This window comes from Garra rufa, chromosome 14 (genome assembly GCF_049309525.1).
Source record: "Garra rufa chromosome 14, GarRuf1.0, whole genome shotgun sequence".
Classification (NCBI taxonomy): Eukaryota; Metazoa; Chordata; class Actinopteri; order Cypriniformes; family Cyprinidae; genus Garra; species Garra rufa.
In genome coordinates this window covers 26,016,364-26,038,282 of record NC_133374.1, presented here as the reverse complement: position 1 = coordinate 26,038,282, position 21,919 = coordinate 26,016,364, and the positions used below count along the sequence as shown (strand labels likewise).

Sequence of the window (21,919 nt, the reverse complement as noted above, 5' to 3'; positions counted from 1 at the left end):
CTGGATTCGGGGGCGGAAGGTAATTTTATGGATTTTTCATTTGCTGTACATCATCATGTTCCACTCCTTCCCCTCAGCAGTTCCATCGCCGTCCACGCTCTCAACGGTCAGACTCTTCCCACCATCACCACCATGTCTGAACCCGTCACTCTCACGGTGTCTGGCAATCACTGTGAGAGTATTTCCTTCTACATACTGGACTCCCCCCATGCACCCGTCGTTTTAGGTCACCCCTGGCTCATCAAACACAACCCCAGGATTGATTGGCAGCTTAAGTCTGTGTCTGAGTGGAGCATTAAATGTCATGAGTCCTGTCTTGTGTCTGCTTGTTCGTCTGTTTCTGGTTTTGTGTTGCAGGAAAAGACGACAGATCTGTGTAACGTGCCCGCGGAGTACCTCGACCTGAAGGAAGTGTTCAGTAAGTCTAGGGCTGATTCTCTTCCTCCTCACCGTCCCTATGACTGTGCTATAGATTTACTGCCAGGTACGTCTCCGCCTAAGGGCAAATTATATTCACTTTCTACTCCTGAAAGAGATGCTATGGAGAAATACATTTCTGATTCTCTAGCAGCCGGGTTCATTCGACCCTCCTCTTCTCCAGCGGGGGCGGGGTTCTTTTTTGTGGGGAAGAAAGACGGATCTCTGCGACCTTGTATTGATTACCGGGGGCTGAATAATATCACGGTAAAGAATACCTATCCTTTGCCGTTGATATCTTCAGCCTTCGAGAGGTTGCAGGGAGCGTCAGTCTTCACTAAATTGGACTTAAGAAACGCATATCATTTGGTTCGCATCAGGAGGGGAGATGAGTGGAAGACCGCCTTTAATACCCCCAGGGGGCACTTTGAGTACTTGGTCATGCCCTTCGGCTTGTCCAACTCCCCCGGGGTCTTTCAGGCACTCGTCAATGATGTGCTGCGAGACATGGTCGATCAGTTCATTTATGTCTACCTGGACGACATATTGATTTTTTCCTCTTCTCTCCAGGAACATGTGCAGCACGTCAGACGAGTGCTCCAAAGGCTGTTAGAGAATGGGCTTTTTGTCAAGGCGGAGAAATGCGATTTTCATGCACAGTCTGTTCCTTTTCTAGGATACATCTTGTCGGCTGAGGGAGTTCGTGTGGATCCAGCGAAGGTTCAGGCTGTGGTGGATTGGCCAACTCCGGATTCCCGTAAGGCCCTACAGAGGTTTCTGGGGTTTGCCAATTTTTACCGACGGTTCGTCCGCAATTACAGCCAACTAGCCGCGCCTCTGACAGCCTTAACCTCCCCCAGAACGACGTTCAGGTGGTCTGACGCAGCTGAGGCTGCGTTTACCAAACTGAAAAGCCGCTTCGTTTCAGCTCCCATCCTTGTGACCCCTGATCCTTCACGTCAGTTCGTGGTGGAGGTTGACGCGTCAGAGGTGGGGGTAGGTGCGGTTCTCTCACAGCGATCGGCCACAGACGACAAAATGCATCCTTGCACGTTTTATTCACATCGTCTGTCACCTGCGGAATCAAATTATGATATTGGTAACCGGGAGTTGTTGGCAGTCAAGTTGGCCTTAGAGGAATGGCGTCATTGGCTAGAGGGGTCGGGGGTACCCTTTATTGTATGGACCGATCACAAAAACCTCGAATATATTAAGACTGCCAAAAGATTGAACTCTAGGCAGGCTCGGTGGGCACTTTTTTTCGGACGTTTTGATTTTACTCTCTCGTTCCGCCCGGGTTCCAAAAATATCAAACCCGATTCCTTGTCGCGTATTTTTGACCACACCGATCGCCCGTCTACTCCCGAGAGTATTTTTCCTGAGACGCTTATCGTTTCAACTCTCACATGGGAGGTCGAAACGAAGGTTAAGACAGCCTTAGAAGGGGTAACGCCCCCGGACGCTTGCCCGCCGAACCGTTTATTTGTGCCAGAGGAATTACGGTCTGAGGTTATTCAGTGGGGTCATTGCTCTAACGTAGCATGTCATCCAGGAGTCAATCGTACCACACGTTTGGTCAAACAACGGTTTTGGTGGCCTCTTATGGCTCGTGACGTTCGCAGTTTTGTTTTGGCTTGTTCAGTTTGCGCCATTGGTAAGACATCTAACAGACCTCCAGATGGACTCCTTCAACCGCTGCCGGTCCCTTCGAGACCCTGGTCCCACATCGCACTAGATTTTGTCACCGCCCTCCCGCCCTCCCAGGGCAACACGGTAGTTTTGACCGTGGTGGACCGGTTCTCGAAGGCGGCCCATTTTATTCCCTTGCCCAAATTACCCTCAGCCAAGGAGACAGCGGTAACTGTCGTGGACCACGTCTTTCGGTTACATGGCCTCCCGACGGACGTGGTCTCTGACAGGGGACCCCAATTTGTATCCAAATTTTGGAAAGAGTTTTGTAAATTACTGGGGGCCACTGTTAGTCTCTCTTCGGGGTTCCATCCTCAAAGCAATGGTCAAACTGAGAGAGCCAACCAAGATTTGGAGAGAACGTTGCCAACAACTCTCAATGGTGGAGTACGCCCACAATTCGTTACCAGTATCTTCCACGGGCCTATCCCCATTTGAAGGTAGTATAGGGTACCAGCCACCAGTTTTTCCCAGTCTGGAATCCGAAGTCGCAGTCCCCTCTGCCCACGCCTTTGTCCAGAGGTGCCATCGCACTTGGACTAGAGCCCGTGAGACTCTGCTCCAAGTGAGAGAGCGCACCAAGGCTAAAGCCGATCGCCACCGGTCTAAGCCTCCCGTATACGTCGTCGGTTCCAAAGTGTGGCTTTCTACAAAGAACATTCCTCTGCGTTCCGTCTCGAATAAACTTGCTCCCAAATTTATTGGCAAGTTTGCTGTCACCAAGATCATTAGTCCGGATGTTACACTTACACATTAACTACAGGTAACGAGAGGGTAACAAAGCATCACTTTAAATTACAGCACGCAGATGTTACACTTACACAGTAACTACAGGTAACAAGAGGGTAACAAGGCATCACTTTAAATTACAGCCTGTGGATGTTACACTTACACATCAACTACAGGTAACAAAAGTGTAACAAGGCATCACTTTAAATTACAGCCTGTGGATGTTACACTTACACATCAACTACAGGTAACAAAAGCGTAACAAGGGATCACTTTTTATTTGTCTAGTCCTATTTTAAAATTGCATTTGGTTTACAATTAACAGATTTGCATAGATTCAAACACTGTCCAAGCACTTGATAAGAAATATAATCCTCATTAATATTTGTGTGGTTGAGGTTAAGAGGTTAAATCTCACTGTATAAGATGAGGAGTTGTGCAAGATCTGAAGAATGGAGGAGTGGTGAATGGTTCCTTGTGTCGAGGATGTTTATGGTATATATATAAGAAATTAAAAAAAAAAAAAAAATCACGTTGAGCAGGAAGTGGGAAGAAATTCACCTCACTAATTATCCAGTCCGTTACTGAATCACCAAGTTGGAGGTGCAGATTGTCAGAAATAAAAGTTTTCCTCACCTCATCTTACACCTGTGAGAATTCACAACCTCTCAAATATAGTAGATGCCATGTGTTTTTATTCATGCATGACACAATCCCAATATGTTTCAAAACTTTTGATAATGTATTCATCAAAATTTAAAAAAAGAGCATTGTCCCACTGAATGTAATTTAGTACATTTCTGGAAATTTAATGGACATTTGTAATGGTTTTATGTTGTGCCGCATGATATTGCAGTTTGTTGTGCAGTTTTGCTGTGCATGTCATGTTAAGTCACACCTTTAACTGTCAACCAATAAAAGTAATTATAAGTAATTTTATGCAAATATTGATTGTACAGGGCTCAGGGCGAGCTGTCAATGGATCAGGAAAAGAGGAAGGAGAGTAAATAGACTGGTATGCTGACCTGCCCCCTCTCCTCCCTTCTTCTTCTGAGCCCTCTGTCACTCCTGTTCCCACATCCAGCCCAGAGTGGGCTTCTGTTTTCAAATCCATCCTGAGAGGGCTACCATTCCTGAGTTTAGCCCAGAGAGGGCTCCTATTTCCCTGTCCAGCCCAGAGAGAGCTCCTCTTTCCAAATCTAGCCCTAAGAGAGATTTTAGAGAGAAGTCCTGTTAAGAGAGGGTTTCTGTTCCCAAGGACAGCCCGAGAGCCCAGAGGCTCACAAACTCCTGCCCTCCTGCTCACTCCTGCCTCCTCCTCCGCTGTTGTCTGGCAGCCCCTAAGCTCACCCTCAGCCCACCATCTGTGCGGTGAGTTCACCGCTGGTCTCCCAGTGGCTCCACCATGGCTCCTAACTCCCTTCTCTCCACAGTGGCCCGGCAGTCCACTGGCTTCGCAGGGCTCCCTCGTCCCTCAAGCTCCACCTTGGTCTGGTGTCAACTATCCTGCACCTCGGGACTCCACTCCTCCGGCTGGGCCTCGTCGCTTCATCCCTTCCTTCTGCTCCACCTGGGTCCTCAAATGTTGCTTCGTTCTTCCGCGTCGGTCGCTGGAGCTGGTAGTTCCACCTCGGCCCTTCGGATCCTCCTCCTCACCCTGGCTCAGTAGTGAACACACATCGTGAACACACAACCAGAGCAGTGAGCAGCCATACAGTAGTCAACATTTGAAGTGGATCAAAAAAGTTAATCAAAGTTGTCCTAAGACATGAACAGGTATTGTTATAGTTTTAGGATAACTTTGATTAAAGGTTTTGATCCACTTCAAATGTTGACTACTGTATTGCTATCGCTGCAGCACCCGGGGAGCAGTTGGGGGCTCGGTGCCTTGCTCAAGGGACCTCAGTCGTGGTATTGAGGGTGGAGAGAGCGCTGGTAATTCACTCCCCCCACCTACACTGTAAACAAAATCTGTAGAAATTACAGTATTACTGGCAGCTGGTTGCCAGTAACTTACTGTAGATTTAAATTTATGCTATTTACTGGCAACAGTTTGTTCAAAGTTAATTGAACATTAAACATTAACAAGTCTTTATCTTTACAGAATAAAACTAAAATAACAGCCTCATGCAAAGCATTCTGGGAACCAAAATCTGAAGGAAAAAAAAACAGAAAAAGGTTGATGAAGGTTTCTGGTTCCCAGAATGCTTTGCAGTAGGTTGTTATTTTATAGTTTTATTCTGTAAAGACAAAGACTTGTTAATGTTTAATGTTCATTTAACTTTGAACAAACTGTTGCCAGTAAATAACATAAATTAAAAATCTACAGTAAGTTACTGGCAACCAGCTGCAGAACTACAGCAAATTTTTTACAGTGTACAATCCCTGCCGGACCTGAGACTCGAACCTGCAACCTCTGCAAGGTTCTGTATGGAATACAAATATTGAGTAATATTTGGAATATTATATTTTAGTATAGATATATGTGACATGTAGAAGAATGAGAGAAAATATCCTTAAATCTTTTTCACACCCTATTTATTTATTTTATTTATTTACTTTTTACTTCCAAAATATAAGGTGTATTTTTTTTTTCAAGTTTATTACAGTTTTTAAAATATAAAAATATTTATAGTTTAAGATGTTTAAGGAGCAAGGGTTAAACGTCATTAAAATAAATAATGACTGCCTAGTAAAGTAAAGTAAAACAAGCGAACAAACAAATAACAAAAATATTTCATTATTTTATTCAATTTTTTTAATTGTTTGCTTTTATTGTTTCACTTACTATTAAAAGTTTGCAGTACTTTTACTTTGGCCTTTATTTTATTTTAGTTTATTTTTTTTTTATTTTTTTTTCCATTTGATTTAATTTTATTGTTTGCAATGCATAAAATTTCTGTGTATGTTTATGTTACATAAATCAAATGATTAATATAGCTTGTCAAAGTAATCTTTGCAAACAAGAACACAAAAAGTGAAACTCGTTTAGCTTCTTTGCAACTCTGTCCAACTACTTGTTACACAAGACAAGAGCAAACATATGTTGATCCCAAATTATAGTCCTCTTTATACCAGTTGCTCAACTTTCCTTCCCTCTGTGTGGTAGGACAGGGAGGAGGCAGATGTGTATAAAAGTGTGCTCTTGTATGACAGGATCAGTTAGCAAGTTTTCTGTGCATGTACCAGACTAACTGCTCAGGATGCTGCTGTCGCTACTGCCGCCGCTGCTGCTGCTGCAATGGTCGTTAACTAGTGGAGAAATCGATCCGTAAGAACCTTTATAATATTATCTTCACAAATACCAGATAACAGAAAGTAGATTAATGAGCAAACTGCAGGTAGAGGACCAGACGAATGTCTTTTACAACTACAGTAGGCACTGATGAAAAGTTTAGGACAGCTGCACTTAATGTTTTCACACTTTAAACATTTTATTTTATGTTGCAAGCATTATGAGGAGCATTTTGGTGATCATATTTTACATTAATTAATATTATTATATGCCATTTTAGCTGTTGTATATGCGATTTAAAGTAATATTGGCCAATTCAACAGCTCAATAACAAAAAGACAACACAGTGTCACCCATACAAACACAAAACATTTAGGTTGTAAGTTGGAAGTTCCGTTTATGATGTTACAGAAGATTTCTGTTTTCAATAAATGCTGTTCTTTTGAACTTTGTGCTCATCTAAGAACCCTGAAATAAGATATTTTTCACAAAAATATTAATTATCAAAATCTGTTTTGAATGTTGATAATAAGAACTATTTTTAATAATTGATCATCAATAATAATTGATACAAAATGAGTATCACCCTCATATTAGAATGATTTGGATCATGTGACACGCAAGACTGCAGAAATGGCTTTTGAAAATTCATCTTTGCCACCACAGGATAAAAAATTACATTTTAAAATATATTAAACCAGACAGAAAATTGTTATTTTAAATTGCAATACTATTTCATATTATTACTGTTTTACTGTGTTTTTGATCAAATAAATGCAGCCTTGGTAACTTCTTTCAAAAATACTAAAAATCATAATTATTCTAAATTTTTGACTGGTAGTCAAAAAGTAAAATATAAATTTAAATATTATATCTATTTAAAGTATATTGTTACATAACGCTATATGTATTGGCTAAATAAATATAATCATTTTTATTTTTAATTCCAAAGTAATTCATAATAATGCCACATTTATACCTCACCAACCAGAACAGGAATTTCACTTCTTCAACTATCCATTAACCCAAAACACCCTTAGGCTCATGCAACACTAAACCTTGACATTGCATGGTTTATGCATTTATGTTATGTATTTCTTTGTGTTTTGTTTTCTTCCAGCAGATATCTGCTGAAAGCCACTTCCCAAGCGGTGAGTGGCACCACAGAGACTTTCTGTGCACAGATCCATGAGCCCAAAGAACCGCTGCCTATAGTGGAAGCTTTGAGGACTGACAATCTCAACCTGACCATTCTAAAGTAGTTCAATGATCCCTGCAGTCTTGATGTTGCTTTCAAAACTGTAGTGTACAGGCTGTAAGTGGATTTATATGCTCAATATTTTTTTGATTTGTATCTTCCAGGTCCCTGTAGTCACTGAGGATTCTGTGACTTCCCTGAACAAACCCGCTAAGATCCTCATAAATCCCCAAGAAAATCATATTTTCATCCAAACAGACAAGCCTATCTACAAGCCTGGACAAACACGTAATACATCTCTTTATACATTATTGCAAAAATAGCAAGTATTGCAAAGAATGTCAGTACTTGTGACAGTATTTGTTTTTACATTTATTAATATGAGCCTGTGAGTTTTTCAGTATTACATACTGTATGTGCTAATATTTGGTCTCAATTTTTTTTCTTCCCTAGTTAAATTTCACATTGTGTCTTTGGATTTCAATTTGTTACCTCATAATCAAGTGGTAATTTTTTTTATGTATATATATATATATATATATATATATATATATATATATATATATATATATACATATGTGTGTGTATATATAAGTTATATATCATTGTTCTTTTGACCTAACTGAAATTACTTTTTTCTGTCTTTCTCTTGCAGTTTCAAACTGTAGAACTTCAGGTAAAATCCTTCAAGCAGCCATGACCTGTTTACTTTAATTAAATGCAACTTTATTTCACTGTAGGCTTTTTCTTTGTTTCACTGTTGTTTAGGACCCTTATTCAAATCGCATTGGTCAGTGGTTAAATCAGACCACAAGGATTGGCATTTTGGATCTGTCCCACTCCATGTCTCCAGAAGCCACTCAGGGTTACTACACGATCACTGCTAAGGATGAGAAGAACCAACAAATATCACAACGCTTTGAAATTAAAGAATATGGTCAGAATCAGAATATAACATTTGTCAGTCTAATGCTGATCAGCTTTTAATGTGCACATTTTTTAAATATTTTTTTTTCCACATGTATCTTTTAGTTCTGCCAAAATTTGAAGTGAAAATAGATTTTCCAACCGTTTTAACTGTCAAGGATGAAGAGGTCACTCTGAAAGTTTGTGGAATGTAAGATTACAAATAATGTAAATTTCTTTGCAGATAAATGAGGTGCATTCCTGTGTTTCAGTGATGTGTTCAGCCTGATAAATATTTTTTTTATTGTCTTTAGATATACTTATGACAAGCCTGTGCTGGGGTCTGTGAATACTGAAGTGTGTGTGCAGAGCAATTATTACAAACCCGTTTTCCCTAACAAGCTTGATGTATGCAAGAAATATTCAATGATGGTGTGTTACTCTCTGCACATACAAAACTAATACCTTTTAGTCTTGCAATCCTAAAAACACTGTACTAATTAGGCATTATTGCTCTTAAACACCTTTATCATAAGGTCCCAATTCCAAGAAATAGCACAAATTCTTTTTGTGCAATTTCTTAGTAAACAGCATTTTTGATATTTCTGTTTTATATGGTCTACAAAAGCTACAATTTTAAACCATAGACAATCACCTTGTGAAAAAGATGTGTGCTTAATTGTATTAAATGTGCACTTGTAGTGTACTTCAAATCTTACAAGTAAATTTTTAAACTACTGTAAAAACTGTAAATGACGATTTTTCTTTAAAGATCATTTTAAATTGTTTTAATTATCTTCTGTCATGAAAAAGAAGTACACTCTTTTTTATGTGCTGACTAACACATGTATGCATATATATATATATATATATATATATATATATATATATATATATATATATATATTTTTTTTTATGGTCTATATCTACATATTTTAGAAGTCTGAATAACCTTTTCATTCTTATTCATGCAGGCTGACAAGACTGGCTGTGGGTCACAAGTGATAAATGTGTCAACATTTGGCTTGTCTTCAGGAGGATCTTTTCAAGTGAATTGTAACATGACAGAGTCTGGAACAGGTGAGGATGTAAAACAAACAGCTGTTGTCCAATTGTATTTTCCAAAACAGAGTAATGAAACATGGTATTTTGTTTCTTTAGGGATAACCATGCAGGGTTCTACCTCAGCTGTAATTATCTATGATTATGTCAGGGTTCACTTTGAGGACACACCAGATACATACAGGCCTGGCATGGACTTCGAGGGAAAGGTAACAGCTAGCTTGAGGTCATTTGCCACTAATTATTGAGTGAATGTTTCAAAAGTAACTCTACAGTACCATGTGTTTTTACAACCATTCTTATAAAAAGTTACTAGCTGTAACATAACTGTTATTTTTGTCTGACTTTGTAAAATGCAACATTAATAAACAACCTGTTTAGCAGTGAAAACATTTAGCAGTTAGCATAGCCATATTGTGTATAAGAAGTGTTGCTTTTGTTTGTAAGTTAATTATTTTGTTTTTCTCCATTTTTTTTTTTTTGTATTATTTACAGATTGTGGTCACTAATTCACAGTCCAGACCAATGGAAAATGAGCCGGTGATTGTATATGCACTTTATGGTGGTAAAAAAGTCAATGTGACACTGACGACAGACATCAGTGGTACTGTCGACTTCTCCTTCAGCACTTCGGATTGGTCAGAAGAAACCGTGAAATTATGGGTTAGGGCATTTTTTGTTTTATAACATGAATGTATATTTACAGTATCTTACAAAAGTGAGTACACCTCTCACATTTCAGCAACCATTTTAGTTTATCTTCTCAAAGGACAATACTATAGAAATGAAACTTGAATATATTTTAGAGTAGTCAATGTGCAGCTTGTATAGCAGTATAGATTTACTGTCCTCTGAAAATAACTTTAACTATTGTCCAGTATTTCAATATTTTGTGTTAGCACCATTTATGTCCGGCACTACCGTAATCATCCTGGGCATGGAATTGACCAGAGCTGCACAGGTTGTTGCTGGGATAATAATGGCTGAGTTATTTTCAGGGGACAGTAAATCAATACTGCTATACAAGCTGCACATTGACTACTCTAAAATATATCCAAGTTTCATTTCTATAGTATTGTCCCTTGAGAAAATATAATAAAATGGTTGTTGAAATGTGAGGGGTGTACTTACTTTTGTGAGATACTGTATATAATTTGGCTGTACTGATGATTTGCAAACTTTTTTAGGCTAATCATAAGGGAGGTAAAAAACGGCCTGATTCTGAAGCTTATACATATTATGCATCAGGCTACCACGATGTAAGACCCTTACACTCTGAAGACAACAGTTTTCTGCTATTGACGTATGCTCCAGAGAATCCCAGCTGTCACAATGAAATAACAGTGATGGTCAGATACACCATTGATGCCAGTGCTCTGAAACTTGGCCAGACAACCTTGCAATTCTCTTACATGGTATGTTTTATTTTTCCATCAATTGATCGGTTGTTTTATTGCTCAACAAGCTTTTTTTTTTTTTGTAAGGAAGCATGATATATCAAGTGCCATATTGGTATATCATATTTAAATGTATTTGATTATCTGAGTAGATTTATATTGGAAACTTATATTATATATAATCTTCATATTATATACATGCTATTGATTATGCTAATTTTCCCAATTGTTACATTTAGATTAATGCCCTCTTACACAAACACAAAAAATATATTGTGGAAATGTAATTTTTAGCAAAATATGAAAATAATGGGCAAGACTGGACAGAATTTTCTGTGGTTTCCTAACTTCTTTTGGGTGGAGAAAACAGAATTTTCCCTTTAAGGTTTTTTCTTGAAGCTCTATCTTGTAGCTATTACACAAGGAGATTATGAAAAAAATCGCAGTCATACAGTAATTATCTTCCTGCAATGCAGGTCTTATCCAGAAGCGTAATGGCTCAAATTGGTCGTCTGTCTGTGAATGTAAACAGCAGAAATGGCGCAGGTACACAGCTCTTTTACATTAGCGATCACTTAGGCCCAATCCCAATTCTATTTTCTACCCCTCCGCCTACCCCTCGCCCCTTCCCCTTGTCCCTTGAAACAAAGTGTAAAGGGGAAGGGCTAAAATATTTCCCCTAAGAAATGGGACACCACTACAACACTGTGATATGTCATCATACGTTGTCGCTAGTTCCTAATGTTACGTCAGAGGACATGCGCAGATGTTTATCACTCATTCCAAGATAATGTTGTCATGTTGCAAAAAGTACAGATGTACGGTGTACGCACCGTTCATTCACATGTGGCCTTAAGCAAAACAAACAACGCATTATCACATGCGCGGCAAATTGCTAATCAGTGTAGTGGTGCCTGGAGAAGTATATATGTTTCATTTGTGAATTTCGTTTTGAACTTTCTATTTGAACGCATTCGTTTTCTGGATCCTTGGACTAAAATGTTTACAGGGGTTCACTGGTTTAAGAAATTTCTGATCGTAAAAATCAGCTTCTTTTTATTTGTAAGGTATCGTTTTTATTATTATGTACTGATTTAAATTACTGGTGCGGTGAGCGGGCGCATTAGGCGCAATCATTAAAGACATTTCAAAGCAAGCCGGCTCCACGGTCCTGACTGCATCATCACTGCCTTTATTGGGTGTTTTGAGCGAATATTTACATTTATTCACATGACTGGATGCGGTGGACTGCCATGATTTTGGCGAATGCAGGACACTACTGAATAATGCGCATCAGAGGGGATTTAAAAAGTGGAAATTGCCGTGCCACGGGTCTTTCATGTTTCTAACATGCAGTCAAGTGTATATGACATAAAAATATATTTTGTAATATCGTGCAATCAGTGCTATCTGCTAGCAAACTTTAGCGATTTTTTTGCAAACGTTTATTTACAAAACAACACCATAAACACAAACACAAGATTGAAGGTAATATAAATATAATGAAACATTGTCATGAAAATCCTTATTAAAGGCAAAAATTACTTATATTTACGAGTCTGCTTGCTCGAGTGAGCAGCCATGTTGGAAATTTCTCTTAGCCCTTCGTTTGAAGTGAGGTCCTGAAAAATCTTCGTTTGGAGGGCTACCTGGCCCTTCCCCTTACCCCTACCCCTCCAACCAAAAGAGAAATGAGACACCCCTACCCCTTCACGTGAACGCGCCAAACGGAGAGGTAGGGCTAAGTGTAGGGCTAAGGGGTAGAATTGGGATTGAGCCTTATTGTCTAAGTATATTTTTTTCGGTCTGTGTACATTGTGCTTCAGCATGTGTCTTTTTTGTTTTGCTCTCTCACTTTCATAAAAGTAATCACAGGGGACCTGAAGATCACATTGAATGATCAGCACCTTTTGGTTCCTTTCGCTCAAGTGGTGGTTTACACAATTCTTCCCTCTGGAGAAGCTGTAGCAGGCAATATTTTAATCCCTAATCAATCATGTTTGTCACAGGTCAGAAAACCACACATGAAATCTAATTTCAGAAGTCAATGCGAAGCTTTTAACGTGTGATGAGAGCATGCCTGTGCTTTTACAGGTGTCCTTAGAGTTCTCGTCTTCCACCGTGGAGCCTAAAGAGATGGTATATTTTATCCTGAAAGCCAATCCTGGCTCCTTGTGCTCTGTGTGGGCGATTGATCAGAGTGTGATGCTGTTGAGACCAGAGGCCGAGCTGGATGCAGCCACTGTATGTTACACCATAATTTACATTACATCTACAATGAAAAAAAAAAAAAATAAATTAATTAATTAATTTAAAAAAAAAAAAAAAAAAAAAAAAAATATATATATACATTTTTTTTTTATTAATTCAGATTTGATTAATTGAAAATGAAATAATAAAAATAACTTTAATAATAAGCAAGTTTTAAACTATCAATAAAAATTTTTGATTGTATTGAATAATTGTATGATTTTGCCCGACTGAGAAAGCCAATGGTCCTGTCTGGACTGGAGTTTGGATATGGTTCAGAAGAAGAAAAACCTACTCAGGAGATCCGCAAATCCTTTCCAGAAACCTGGATATGGGATCTTATACCTGTGGGGTATGTATCTTACACTTTGACATTGGTATATCTACTGTATACAGTATAGCCCTTTAAAAAATATACATATATATAATATATATATATATTTGAAGTTATTCAGTGCTTAATAATTATTTAACACATTACTAACTTAATAATATTTTTAAAAATATTTTTAATTAATATTTTCTTCTTTTATCAGAAAATCAGGATCTGTGAAAGTTGCAAAAATTGTCCCGGACACTGTCACTAAATGGGCAATAAAGGCTTTCTGCACATCCCAAGCCGGGTTTAAAGTGGCTCCCAAGACTGATCTCACTGCTTTCAAGCCATTCTTTGTGAGCCTCACCCTTCCTTACTCTGTTATTTATGAGGATATGTTCACTTTCAAAGCCACTGTATTCAACTACCTCCCCAAATGTATCATGGTAAGCCCCCTTGTGTTTACTTGCTTGTACTGGAGAGGTTTTGCAAGTGAAAACATTTCCTGAAGGCTGCCACTCCACAAATCTCTGTCTTGTCATAAAGGTGAAGGTCACGCTGGTAAGCTCATTGCAGTTCACAGCTAGGCCATGCAAGGGCTGCACTTACACTCAGTGTGTTTGCTCTGAAGAGAGCCAAACCTTCCAGTGGATTGTTACACCCTCTGAACTGGGTAAGCCAGATACTTTGACTTCTATATGAGCAAAAACAAACAAAAATCTAATTTTTATTTCAATTTGCTTCCCCAAACTGAAAACATTATTTCACTTATTTACCAGGACATAGTGTTTCATTTACAATAGGAATGTCTAAAAGGGATAGTTTATCCAAAAATGAAAATTCTATCATCATTTGCACACTCTCATGTCATTCCAAACCTGTATAAATTTCTTTCTTCTGCAATACAAAATATATTTTGAAGAATGTTGGTTATGGTTATCAAACACATAATGGAAGTCAATGGGAACTAAACTGTTTGTTTAGCAACTTTCTTCAAAATATCTTAAATATCTTATCTAAGAAAGACACAGGTTTGGAATGATATAAAGGTGAGTAAATGACGAGAAAATTTTATTTTTGGGTGGACTTAATGCCTTGAATGTCACAGATTTTTATTTTTTATTTATTATTGCAGGCCCAGGGGTACTTTGTTTCTTCTGTGACTAAAATCCACTGTCACTGGTGTGCTTGTTTTACAGGAAAGGTGAACATTACAGTGCGTGCTGAGGCGGTGCAGAGCCAAGGACTGTGTGGCAATAAAGTGGTGTCTTTGCCAGACAAAGGCAGAGTTGATACCGTCACGCAGAGCGTTCTGGTGCAGATGCCTTCCAAAATATGACGTCATTAAATAATGTTATGAGATTGTTTAAAATATTTTTGAATATACAAAAAAGCAATGATGGGGGAAATGATACTTTTATGTGAAATTACAACACAAGTAGGTAACGGCAAGTGAGCGTCTAATGAGTGAGTCGTTCATTTAAACAATCGTTTAAATGGCTGATTCATCAGATGTTTATGCATGGGCTAATGAAACTTTGACTCAGCTGATTCATTCAAACCACTAAATCATTCAGCAATGAAAAGGTTGGTTGCTGTGAGATGTTCTGTGGTTCTGTTGTGTCTTTCTTTGAAATTATTTTCGCTTCTGAAATAGAACAAAAGCAGTTTGCAATACTGCGCCTAAAATGTAAGGGACCTAATATTATTGTACTTGCTTATTAAACTGTTTATTGAACTATTAAACAGCTGTGTTGGTGAAAATGTTGTGTGATGTTGCCTAACTATCTGTATTTTAAATATAAAACTTTTACATTAAAAATACATTTTTAGGATATGGGAATATTTGTCTATTTAAAAATCTGAAATCTAAGGGGGTGTAAAAAAAATCAAGTAAGTCACCTTTAAGTTCTTAGCAATGCATGTTAATAATCAAAATGTATTATTATTTTTTTTAATTTACAAAATATCATAAAGGAACATGATATTTACTTAATAACCTAATGATTTTTGGCATAAAAGAAAAATGTATAATTTTGACCCATACAATGTATTTTTGGATATTACAGATAAATCATCACTGAGCGGCATTAGAACAGCTTTTTTCTCAGGTTATATTTCACCTGAACAATGCATAATATCTCAGGACTGTACATCTGTACATAACTTCTCAAAACTATTCATTATTCTTTTAATTTTCTCTATATTTTGTACATAAGTCAATAAATTTGCACATACATAATTCTGTTTTATCAAAATTTGTATTACCATATAGCTTAAATTACAGCCTGCAATGTACTGCGCAAGTAAACGGAATTTACAGTGTACATATTTGTAACTATAGAGTACCTGCACAGTACCTACTCGTAGGTATAAGGGAACTTTTTGGGGGTAAAAACATGAAAAAATTCTAAAGCATTTATACTGTAAGTATTTTATAACTAAAGGGCACCTATTCTGATACGCGATATGTATGACAGACTGCAAGTTTCTGCAGAAAGCATACCTGTTTCCAGCTGCTCCCATGATATAACATAATTATAACACCATAATACACAACTACTGTGCAAACATACACCCTTGTTATATGTAGTTATTGTGTAAGTATAACATCTGCTGCTTGTAATTTAAAGTAATGCCTTGTTACCCTCTTGTTACCTGTAGTTACCGTGTAAGTGTAACAGCCACTTAAGTTAACAAAGATTTTTTTTTTATTATTTAACAAAATTTTAACAGAACTTTTCCAAGAACAGAATGCAGAAAAAAAAACTAATTTACAACCACTTATACTAAGACCAGTAAAAACAAACAAACAAATCTACGTAATGAATCAGTTCCCTCCATCAGGGAATGGGGGTTACATAAGTTAACTGTTAAAAATAATAATAATAATAATAATAATAATAATAATAATAATAATTTTAAAATTTAACAACATATGAAAATGCCAAAGTCAACAAATATTCTGTGATTAAATGACCTTAAACTGTGTCTGTGAATTATGGAATATTGCATGTGTATTAAAGTCCTGTGTATTTTTCTGTATTTTTATTTGTCTAGTCCTCATTTAAAATTGCATTTGGTTTACAATTAACAGATTTACATAGATTCAAACACTGTCCAAGCACTTGATAATAAATGTAATCTTCATTAATATTTGTGTGGTTGAGGTTAAGAGGTTAAGTCTCACTGTATGAGATGAGGAGTTGTGCCAGATCTGAAGAATTGAAGAGTGGTGAATCGTTACTTCTGTTGAAAATGTTTATGGTATAACATCATTTTGTATTAATTTGTTTTGCCCCATTTTGTCTTCTCTGTTCTGTGTCATTGCAGTAAATAAAGAATAAAAGATAAACAATACAAACAATATTTAATATATAATATTATACATTAAATATTAACATGACATTACAGATAACACTTTAAAATTTTCATTTTGATCTATACAAAATTGACAGCCTATTTCATTTGCCTCAAAAAACATGTTTTATTTGACCAGTGGTCAGTACTTGCTTGAAAAGCTTCACCTTGTGAAATTGACTGTTTGCATCAATTTTCAGAAATTGGGAGTACAGCTGAATGTTTGCATTTTTGTTGCTGACACACATAAGCTTGTGACTAATAAACCGGGCACTGGTTTATTACACAGGTCTTTGGCATGGTCATCAATTAAGAAGAGCAGCAAGATTAGCACACCAGTCTCCAGATTGCAAAAAAATAAAGGAAGAAATCATGTTGAACAAGAAGTGGGAAGAAATACACCTCACTAATTATCCAGTCCGTTACTGAATCAACAAGTTGGAGGTGCAGCGTCTCAGAAATAAACATTTTCCTCACCCCATTCCACATTATTCCAAATACACCTGTAAGAATCCACACCCTCTTAAACATATAAAATGCCATGTGTCTTTATTCATGCACGACACAATCCCAATATGTTTCAAAACTTGGTTTTAGGGCTTTTGATAATGTAAAGAGCAATGTCCCACTGAATGCAATTTAGCACATTTCTGGAAATTTCATCCACATTTTTAATGGTTTTATGTTGTGCCGCATGATATTGCAGTTTTTTTTTGTTTTGTTTTTTGCTTTGCATTTCATGTTAAGTTACACCTTTAACTGTCAACCAATAAAAGTAATTATAAGTAATTTTATGCAAATGCTGTATTGTCTGCTGTCGCCCACTGCAACAGGGCTTAGGGTGAGCTGTCAAAAGATCTGGGTAAAGTAAGGGCGGAAGGAGACTGGTATGCTGACCTGTCCCCAATCCTCTTTCCTTCTTCTGAGCCCTCTGTCACTCCTGTTCCCACATCCAGCCCACAGAGGGCTGTTGTTCCCACGTCCTGCCTAGAGAGAGCTCCTGTTCCTGTGTTTAGCCCAGAGTGGGCTTCTGTTTCCAAATCCAACCTGAGAGGGCTACCATTCCTGAGTTTAGCCCAAAGAGGGCTCCTATTTCCCAGTCCAGTCCAGTGAGGGCTCCTGTTTTCAAATCCAGCCCAAAAAGACATTCTGGAAAGAAGTCCTGTCAAGAGAGGGTTTCTGTTCCCAAGGGCAGCCCGAGAGCCTGGAGGCCTACAAATGCCTGTCCTCCCGCTCACTCCTGCCTCCTCCTCCGCTGTTGTCTGGCAGCCCCTATGCTCACCCTCAGCATTTGTGCAGAGGGTTTGCTACTGGTCTTCCAATGGCTCCACCGTGGCCCGGCAGTCCACTGGCTCCACCGGGCTTCCTCGTCCCTTCAGCTCCAACCTGGTCTGGTGTTAACTTTCCTGTGCCTCGGGACTTCGCTCCTCTGGATGCTCCCTGTGCTCTCCATCCCTTTGGCTCCACCTGGGTCCTCAAATGTCTCCTTCGGATCTCCGTCTCCGCCTCAGGCTCCTCTGCCACCTGCTCTGCCGCTGTTGGTTTCCCCCATGTAATTGTCAGCCCTTCCTCCTCCATGGCTCCTCCCCCCATCGTTATAATGGCTGTGGCCTGGTCCCTCCTGCTCCAAGTCCCTCCTTTCGTCTCCCTGGCTCTGCCACCTATCGTCTCATCCATGGGTTCTGGTCTTCATCCTCCATCCTTCCTCCTCCCAGGTTCCCACCCATTCCTCCCTCTGTTGTTTCTATGTCGTAAGGACTTGCCTTCCAGGAGGGGGGCAATACATTAGGATTATGGACCTTTCTTGTTGTGTTTTCACCCCTGTTTCTGTGTGCCCTTATTTGGTCATGTTCCTGTTTTGTCTGATTAGTCAGTCTGTGCACCTGTGTTTCCCTGATTACCCTATGTATACCAGCTCATTTTTTTTTAGATCAGCGCAAAAGACACTAAAAATGCTCTGTCGGTTTTAGTCATACAAATTAGAGATATACATCATTGGAAACTGTAAAGTGTGTACTTTTATTTGTGCACACTCACAAGAACAGCAGAAAGTTGTGCTTTTTTATTTAGAATAAAGAAAACAAACAGGGTGATTTCTGTTTTCTCTGTCTCCGCGAACTGCTTTTAGAAATGCGTCACTTAAATCATTCAAACTCGGTGAATACTCAGCACACAAACAGAAAAGTGGTATCTACTGAAAGCTTGAGATTTATGCTTTTATCAAGCAGTTTGATCAAAAACAAATAATCTGTGATAAATTAATCTATATGAAACCAATGAGATGTCTAGTCTATCCAGTTCCAACTAATTATCTCTAATGTGACCGCGCCCACTAGCGAAATTCCTTTAGATATGCAAATTAGCCATGTGCCACGAGCGCGGCAAGGACCGGAGTATCTGTACGCGAAAAAAACTCCCACATCACCGAAACAAAGCAACATGACTTCAAGTTCATCTTGGTTACAGTTTGTTTCTGAATGAAGATATGCTGTGAGGAATTAGACTTATATTTACCTCGATCAGAAGAAGGACGCAATGCAACGCAAACCCAGCAGGAGGAGACATTTACATGAGTAAGTCTTACTTTCATTTTCCTACTAGCTTTCGCTGTTATTTACTTTGACAAAACGTGTACACATTTTACTAGTTAGACTTATTCCAAACTAAAATTCCTGACTTTATCAAATGAAACATTATGAAGTACGTTTGATTGCATTGCATCTCTCACGATGCCAGGATATTTATAATGTTCTAGAAAAACGATGTGATTATGACTGTGAGATGCATTTATGACGATATGTTTATGACTGTAGAATCATACTTATTTATTTATTTATTTATTTTATTGTATAACAGTAGGGTGTGAAAGTATATGTGTGCTTACACTGAATGTATGTTTACATCACGTTTATTAGTAATATAGTGCTAAACGATAATTATTAGTTTCTCAGATATTACATGTCCTTTTTTACATTAGTACAAATGCTAGAATCTATGACTATATACTATATACCAGTTATTCCCCTGTAAAGGTAAGTGTGTCCAAACCTTTGCCTGGTAGTGTATGTGTGTGTATTTATTTATTATAAATGCTCCTAATATGAATAGGCTCACAGATGTTTTGCTTTTGTTGTTTTTAGTGCTCAGAAACCTGCTCAACAGATGAATCGTGCTGTCCTTCCCTTGAGTCTCTTCAAACTGTTTTCCTCTGAGAGCGCTGTACAAACTTCAGATGATACAGATAAAAATACAGTACAAATACAGATATTTAAAGTGCACACACTTTAATATCAGGTAAGATTTACTTGTTTTATTTGTTGAACTGAATTCAGAAAAAGTTTTCAGAAATGCCACAAAGTCTGTGCACATCTGTGTGGTTAGATGAGGGAGCTCAATATTGTGTCTTTGACCTTCATTATGTATGTTTTGATTATACTGTGTTGTAAATAAAATACAAATAATCTAAAAAACGATTTTTTTTTAATCTTCTCACATTGTTTCTTCTTCTGCTAGTCAAGTCAGTCATTGATGGGGCCATTAGGGAGGGCTCTTTTGTCTTTCAGGTGTGAATTGCTAAATATTCATGGGCCATTGCCACACCTATGAATAATCCCTTTCGATCACAAAACATGTTTTAGAAAATTGACATCAATATATTGTTTTTTCTGAACGAGTGAACGAGATGATTTTCACATCATTTGGTTGATAAAATTCTAGCCTACTCCATACAATTCTCAAAAGTCTTGTTAACAAATTGCCTGTATGTGTTTCATGACCTTATTTCAGTGACTTCAAAACTTTAGTTTTTCACTAACCACGCATAAACATAGTTTTCTCAAAAACACAACCATGTACATTAATGTTGCTTACATATTATTGTAGCCTAATATGTGCTGATTACAATGTAATCAGACTTTAGCCATTAAAATGTTTTTAAGATACTGAAAAAACAACAAATGTCAGGGCATGTCAAACTTCTTCAGGGCCTCAAAACACCCTCAGGCCCCAGAGGGTTAAGTTCCAGTCTGTGTGTTCCTCCATTGTTAGGTCTAATATATGGTGTACATGTGTCTTCTCCTGTTCTTTGTGTGGATTTAGCTGGAGTTTTGGATTTATTAAAGATTAAAGTTTCGCTTATCTATGTCTCCGCTGTTCCTCCCGGCACAGTTCATGACATCTGCATTATCAATTTATTGCTTCTTCTTTTTTAATCTACAAACTAAGTTAAATCATATTTGGCAAAATATATTATGGTATACACATACAGGTCCTTCTAAAAAAATAGCATATTGTGATAAAGTTCATTATTTTCTGTAATGTACTGATAAACATTATACTTTCATATATTTTAGATTCATTACACACAACTGAAGTAGTTCAAGCCTTTTATTGTTTTAATATTGATGATTTTGGCATACAGCTCATGAAAACCCAAAATTCTTATCTAAAAAAATTAGCATATCATGAAAAGATTCTCTAAACGAGCTGTTAACCTAATCATCTGAATCAACTAATTAACTCTAATTAACTTGTGATAATTACCTGCAAACCTGCAAAAGTTTCCTGAGGCTTTTAAAAACTCCCAGCTTGGTTCATTACTCAAAACCGCAATCATGGGTAAGACTGCCGACCTGTCTGCTGTCCAGAAGGCCATCATTGACACCCTCAAGCAAGAGGGTAAGACACAGAAAGAAATTTCTGAACGAATAGGCTGTTCCCAGAGTGCTGTATCAAGGCACCTCAGTGGGAAGTCTGTGGGAAGGAAAAAGTGTGTCAGAAAACGCTGCACAACGAGAAGAGGTGACTGGACCCTGAGGAAGATTGTGGAGAAGGACCGATTCCAGACCTTGGGGGACCTGCGGAAGCAGTGGACTGAGTCTGGAGTAGAAACATCCAGAGCCACCGTGTACAGGTGTGTGCGGGAAATGGGCTACAGGTGCCGCATTCCCCAGGTCAAGTCACTTTTGAACCAGAAACAGCAACAGAAGCGCCTGACCTGGGCTACAGGGAAGCAGCACTGGACTGTTGCTCAGTGGTCCAAAGTACTTTTTTTCGGAGGAAAGCAAATTTTGCATGTCATTCGGAAATCAAGGTGCCAGAGTCTGGAGGAAGACTGGGGAGAGGGAAATGCCAAAATGCCTGAAGTCCAGTGTCAAGTACCCACAGTCAGTGATGGTCTGGGGTGCCATGTCAGCTGCTGGTGTTGGTCCACTGTGTTTCATCAAGGGCAGGGTCAATGCAGCTAGCTATCAGGAGATTTTGGAGCACTTCATGCTTCCATCTGCTGAAAAGCTTTATGGAGATGAATATTTCATTTTTCAGCACGACCTGGCACCTGCTCGCAGTGCCAAAACCACTGG

At 38.3% G+C, this 21,919-nt stretch overlaps 2 protein-coding genes across 2 annotated transcripts; both read left to right on the top strand.

The window, feature by feature from the left end:
- The first annotated feature begins 540 nt into the window (after positions 1-540).
- Positions 541-12,765, top strand: LOC141284352 (alpha-2-macroglobulin-like protein 1). Its single transcript, XM_073817351.1, has 12 exons — positions 541-1,413; positions 4,269-4,454; positions 7,924-7,944; positions 8,037-8,205; positions 8,301-8,385; positions 8,489-8,606; positions 9,149-9,254; positions 9,336-9,445; positions 9,732-9,899; positions 10,424-10,651; positions 12,460-12,604; positions 12,728-12,765. The coding sequence occupies exons 1-12, from the start codon at positions 541-543 to the stop codon at positions 12,763-12,765; spliced, it is 2,247 nt and encodes a 748-aa protein (XP_073673452.1).
- On the top strand, positions 12,368-14,907 carry LOC141285155 (alpha-2-macroglobulin-like). The gene is made up of 6 exons (XM_073818207.1): positions 12,368-12,642; positions 12,728-12,877; positions 13,123-13,235; positions 13,420-13,645; positions 13,746-13,872; positions 14,399-14,907. The coding sequence occupies exons 2-6, from the start codon at positions 12,770-12,772 to the stop codon at positions 14,536-14,538; spliced, it is 714 nt and encodes a 237-aa protein (XP_073674308.1). The 5' UTR covers positions 12,368-12,642; positions 12,728-12,769; the 3' UTR covers positions 14,539-14,907.
- Positions 14,908-21,919: the final 7,012 nt, after the last annotated feature.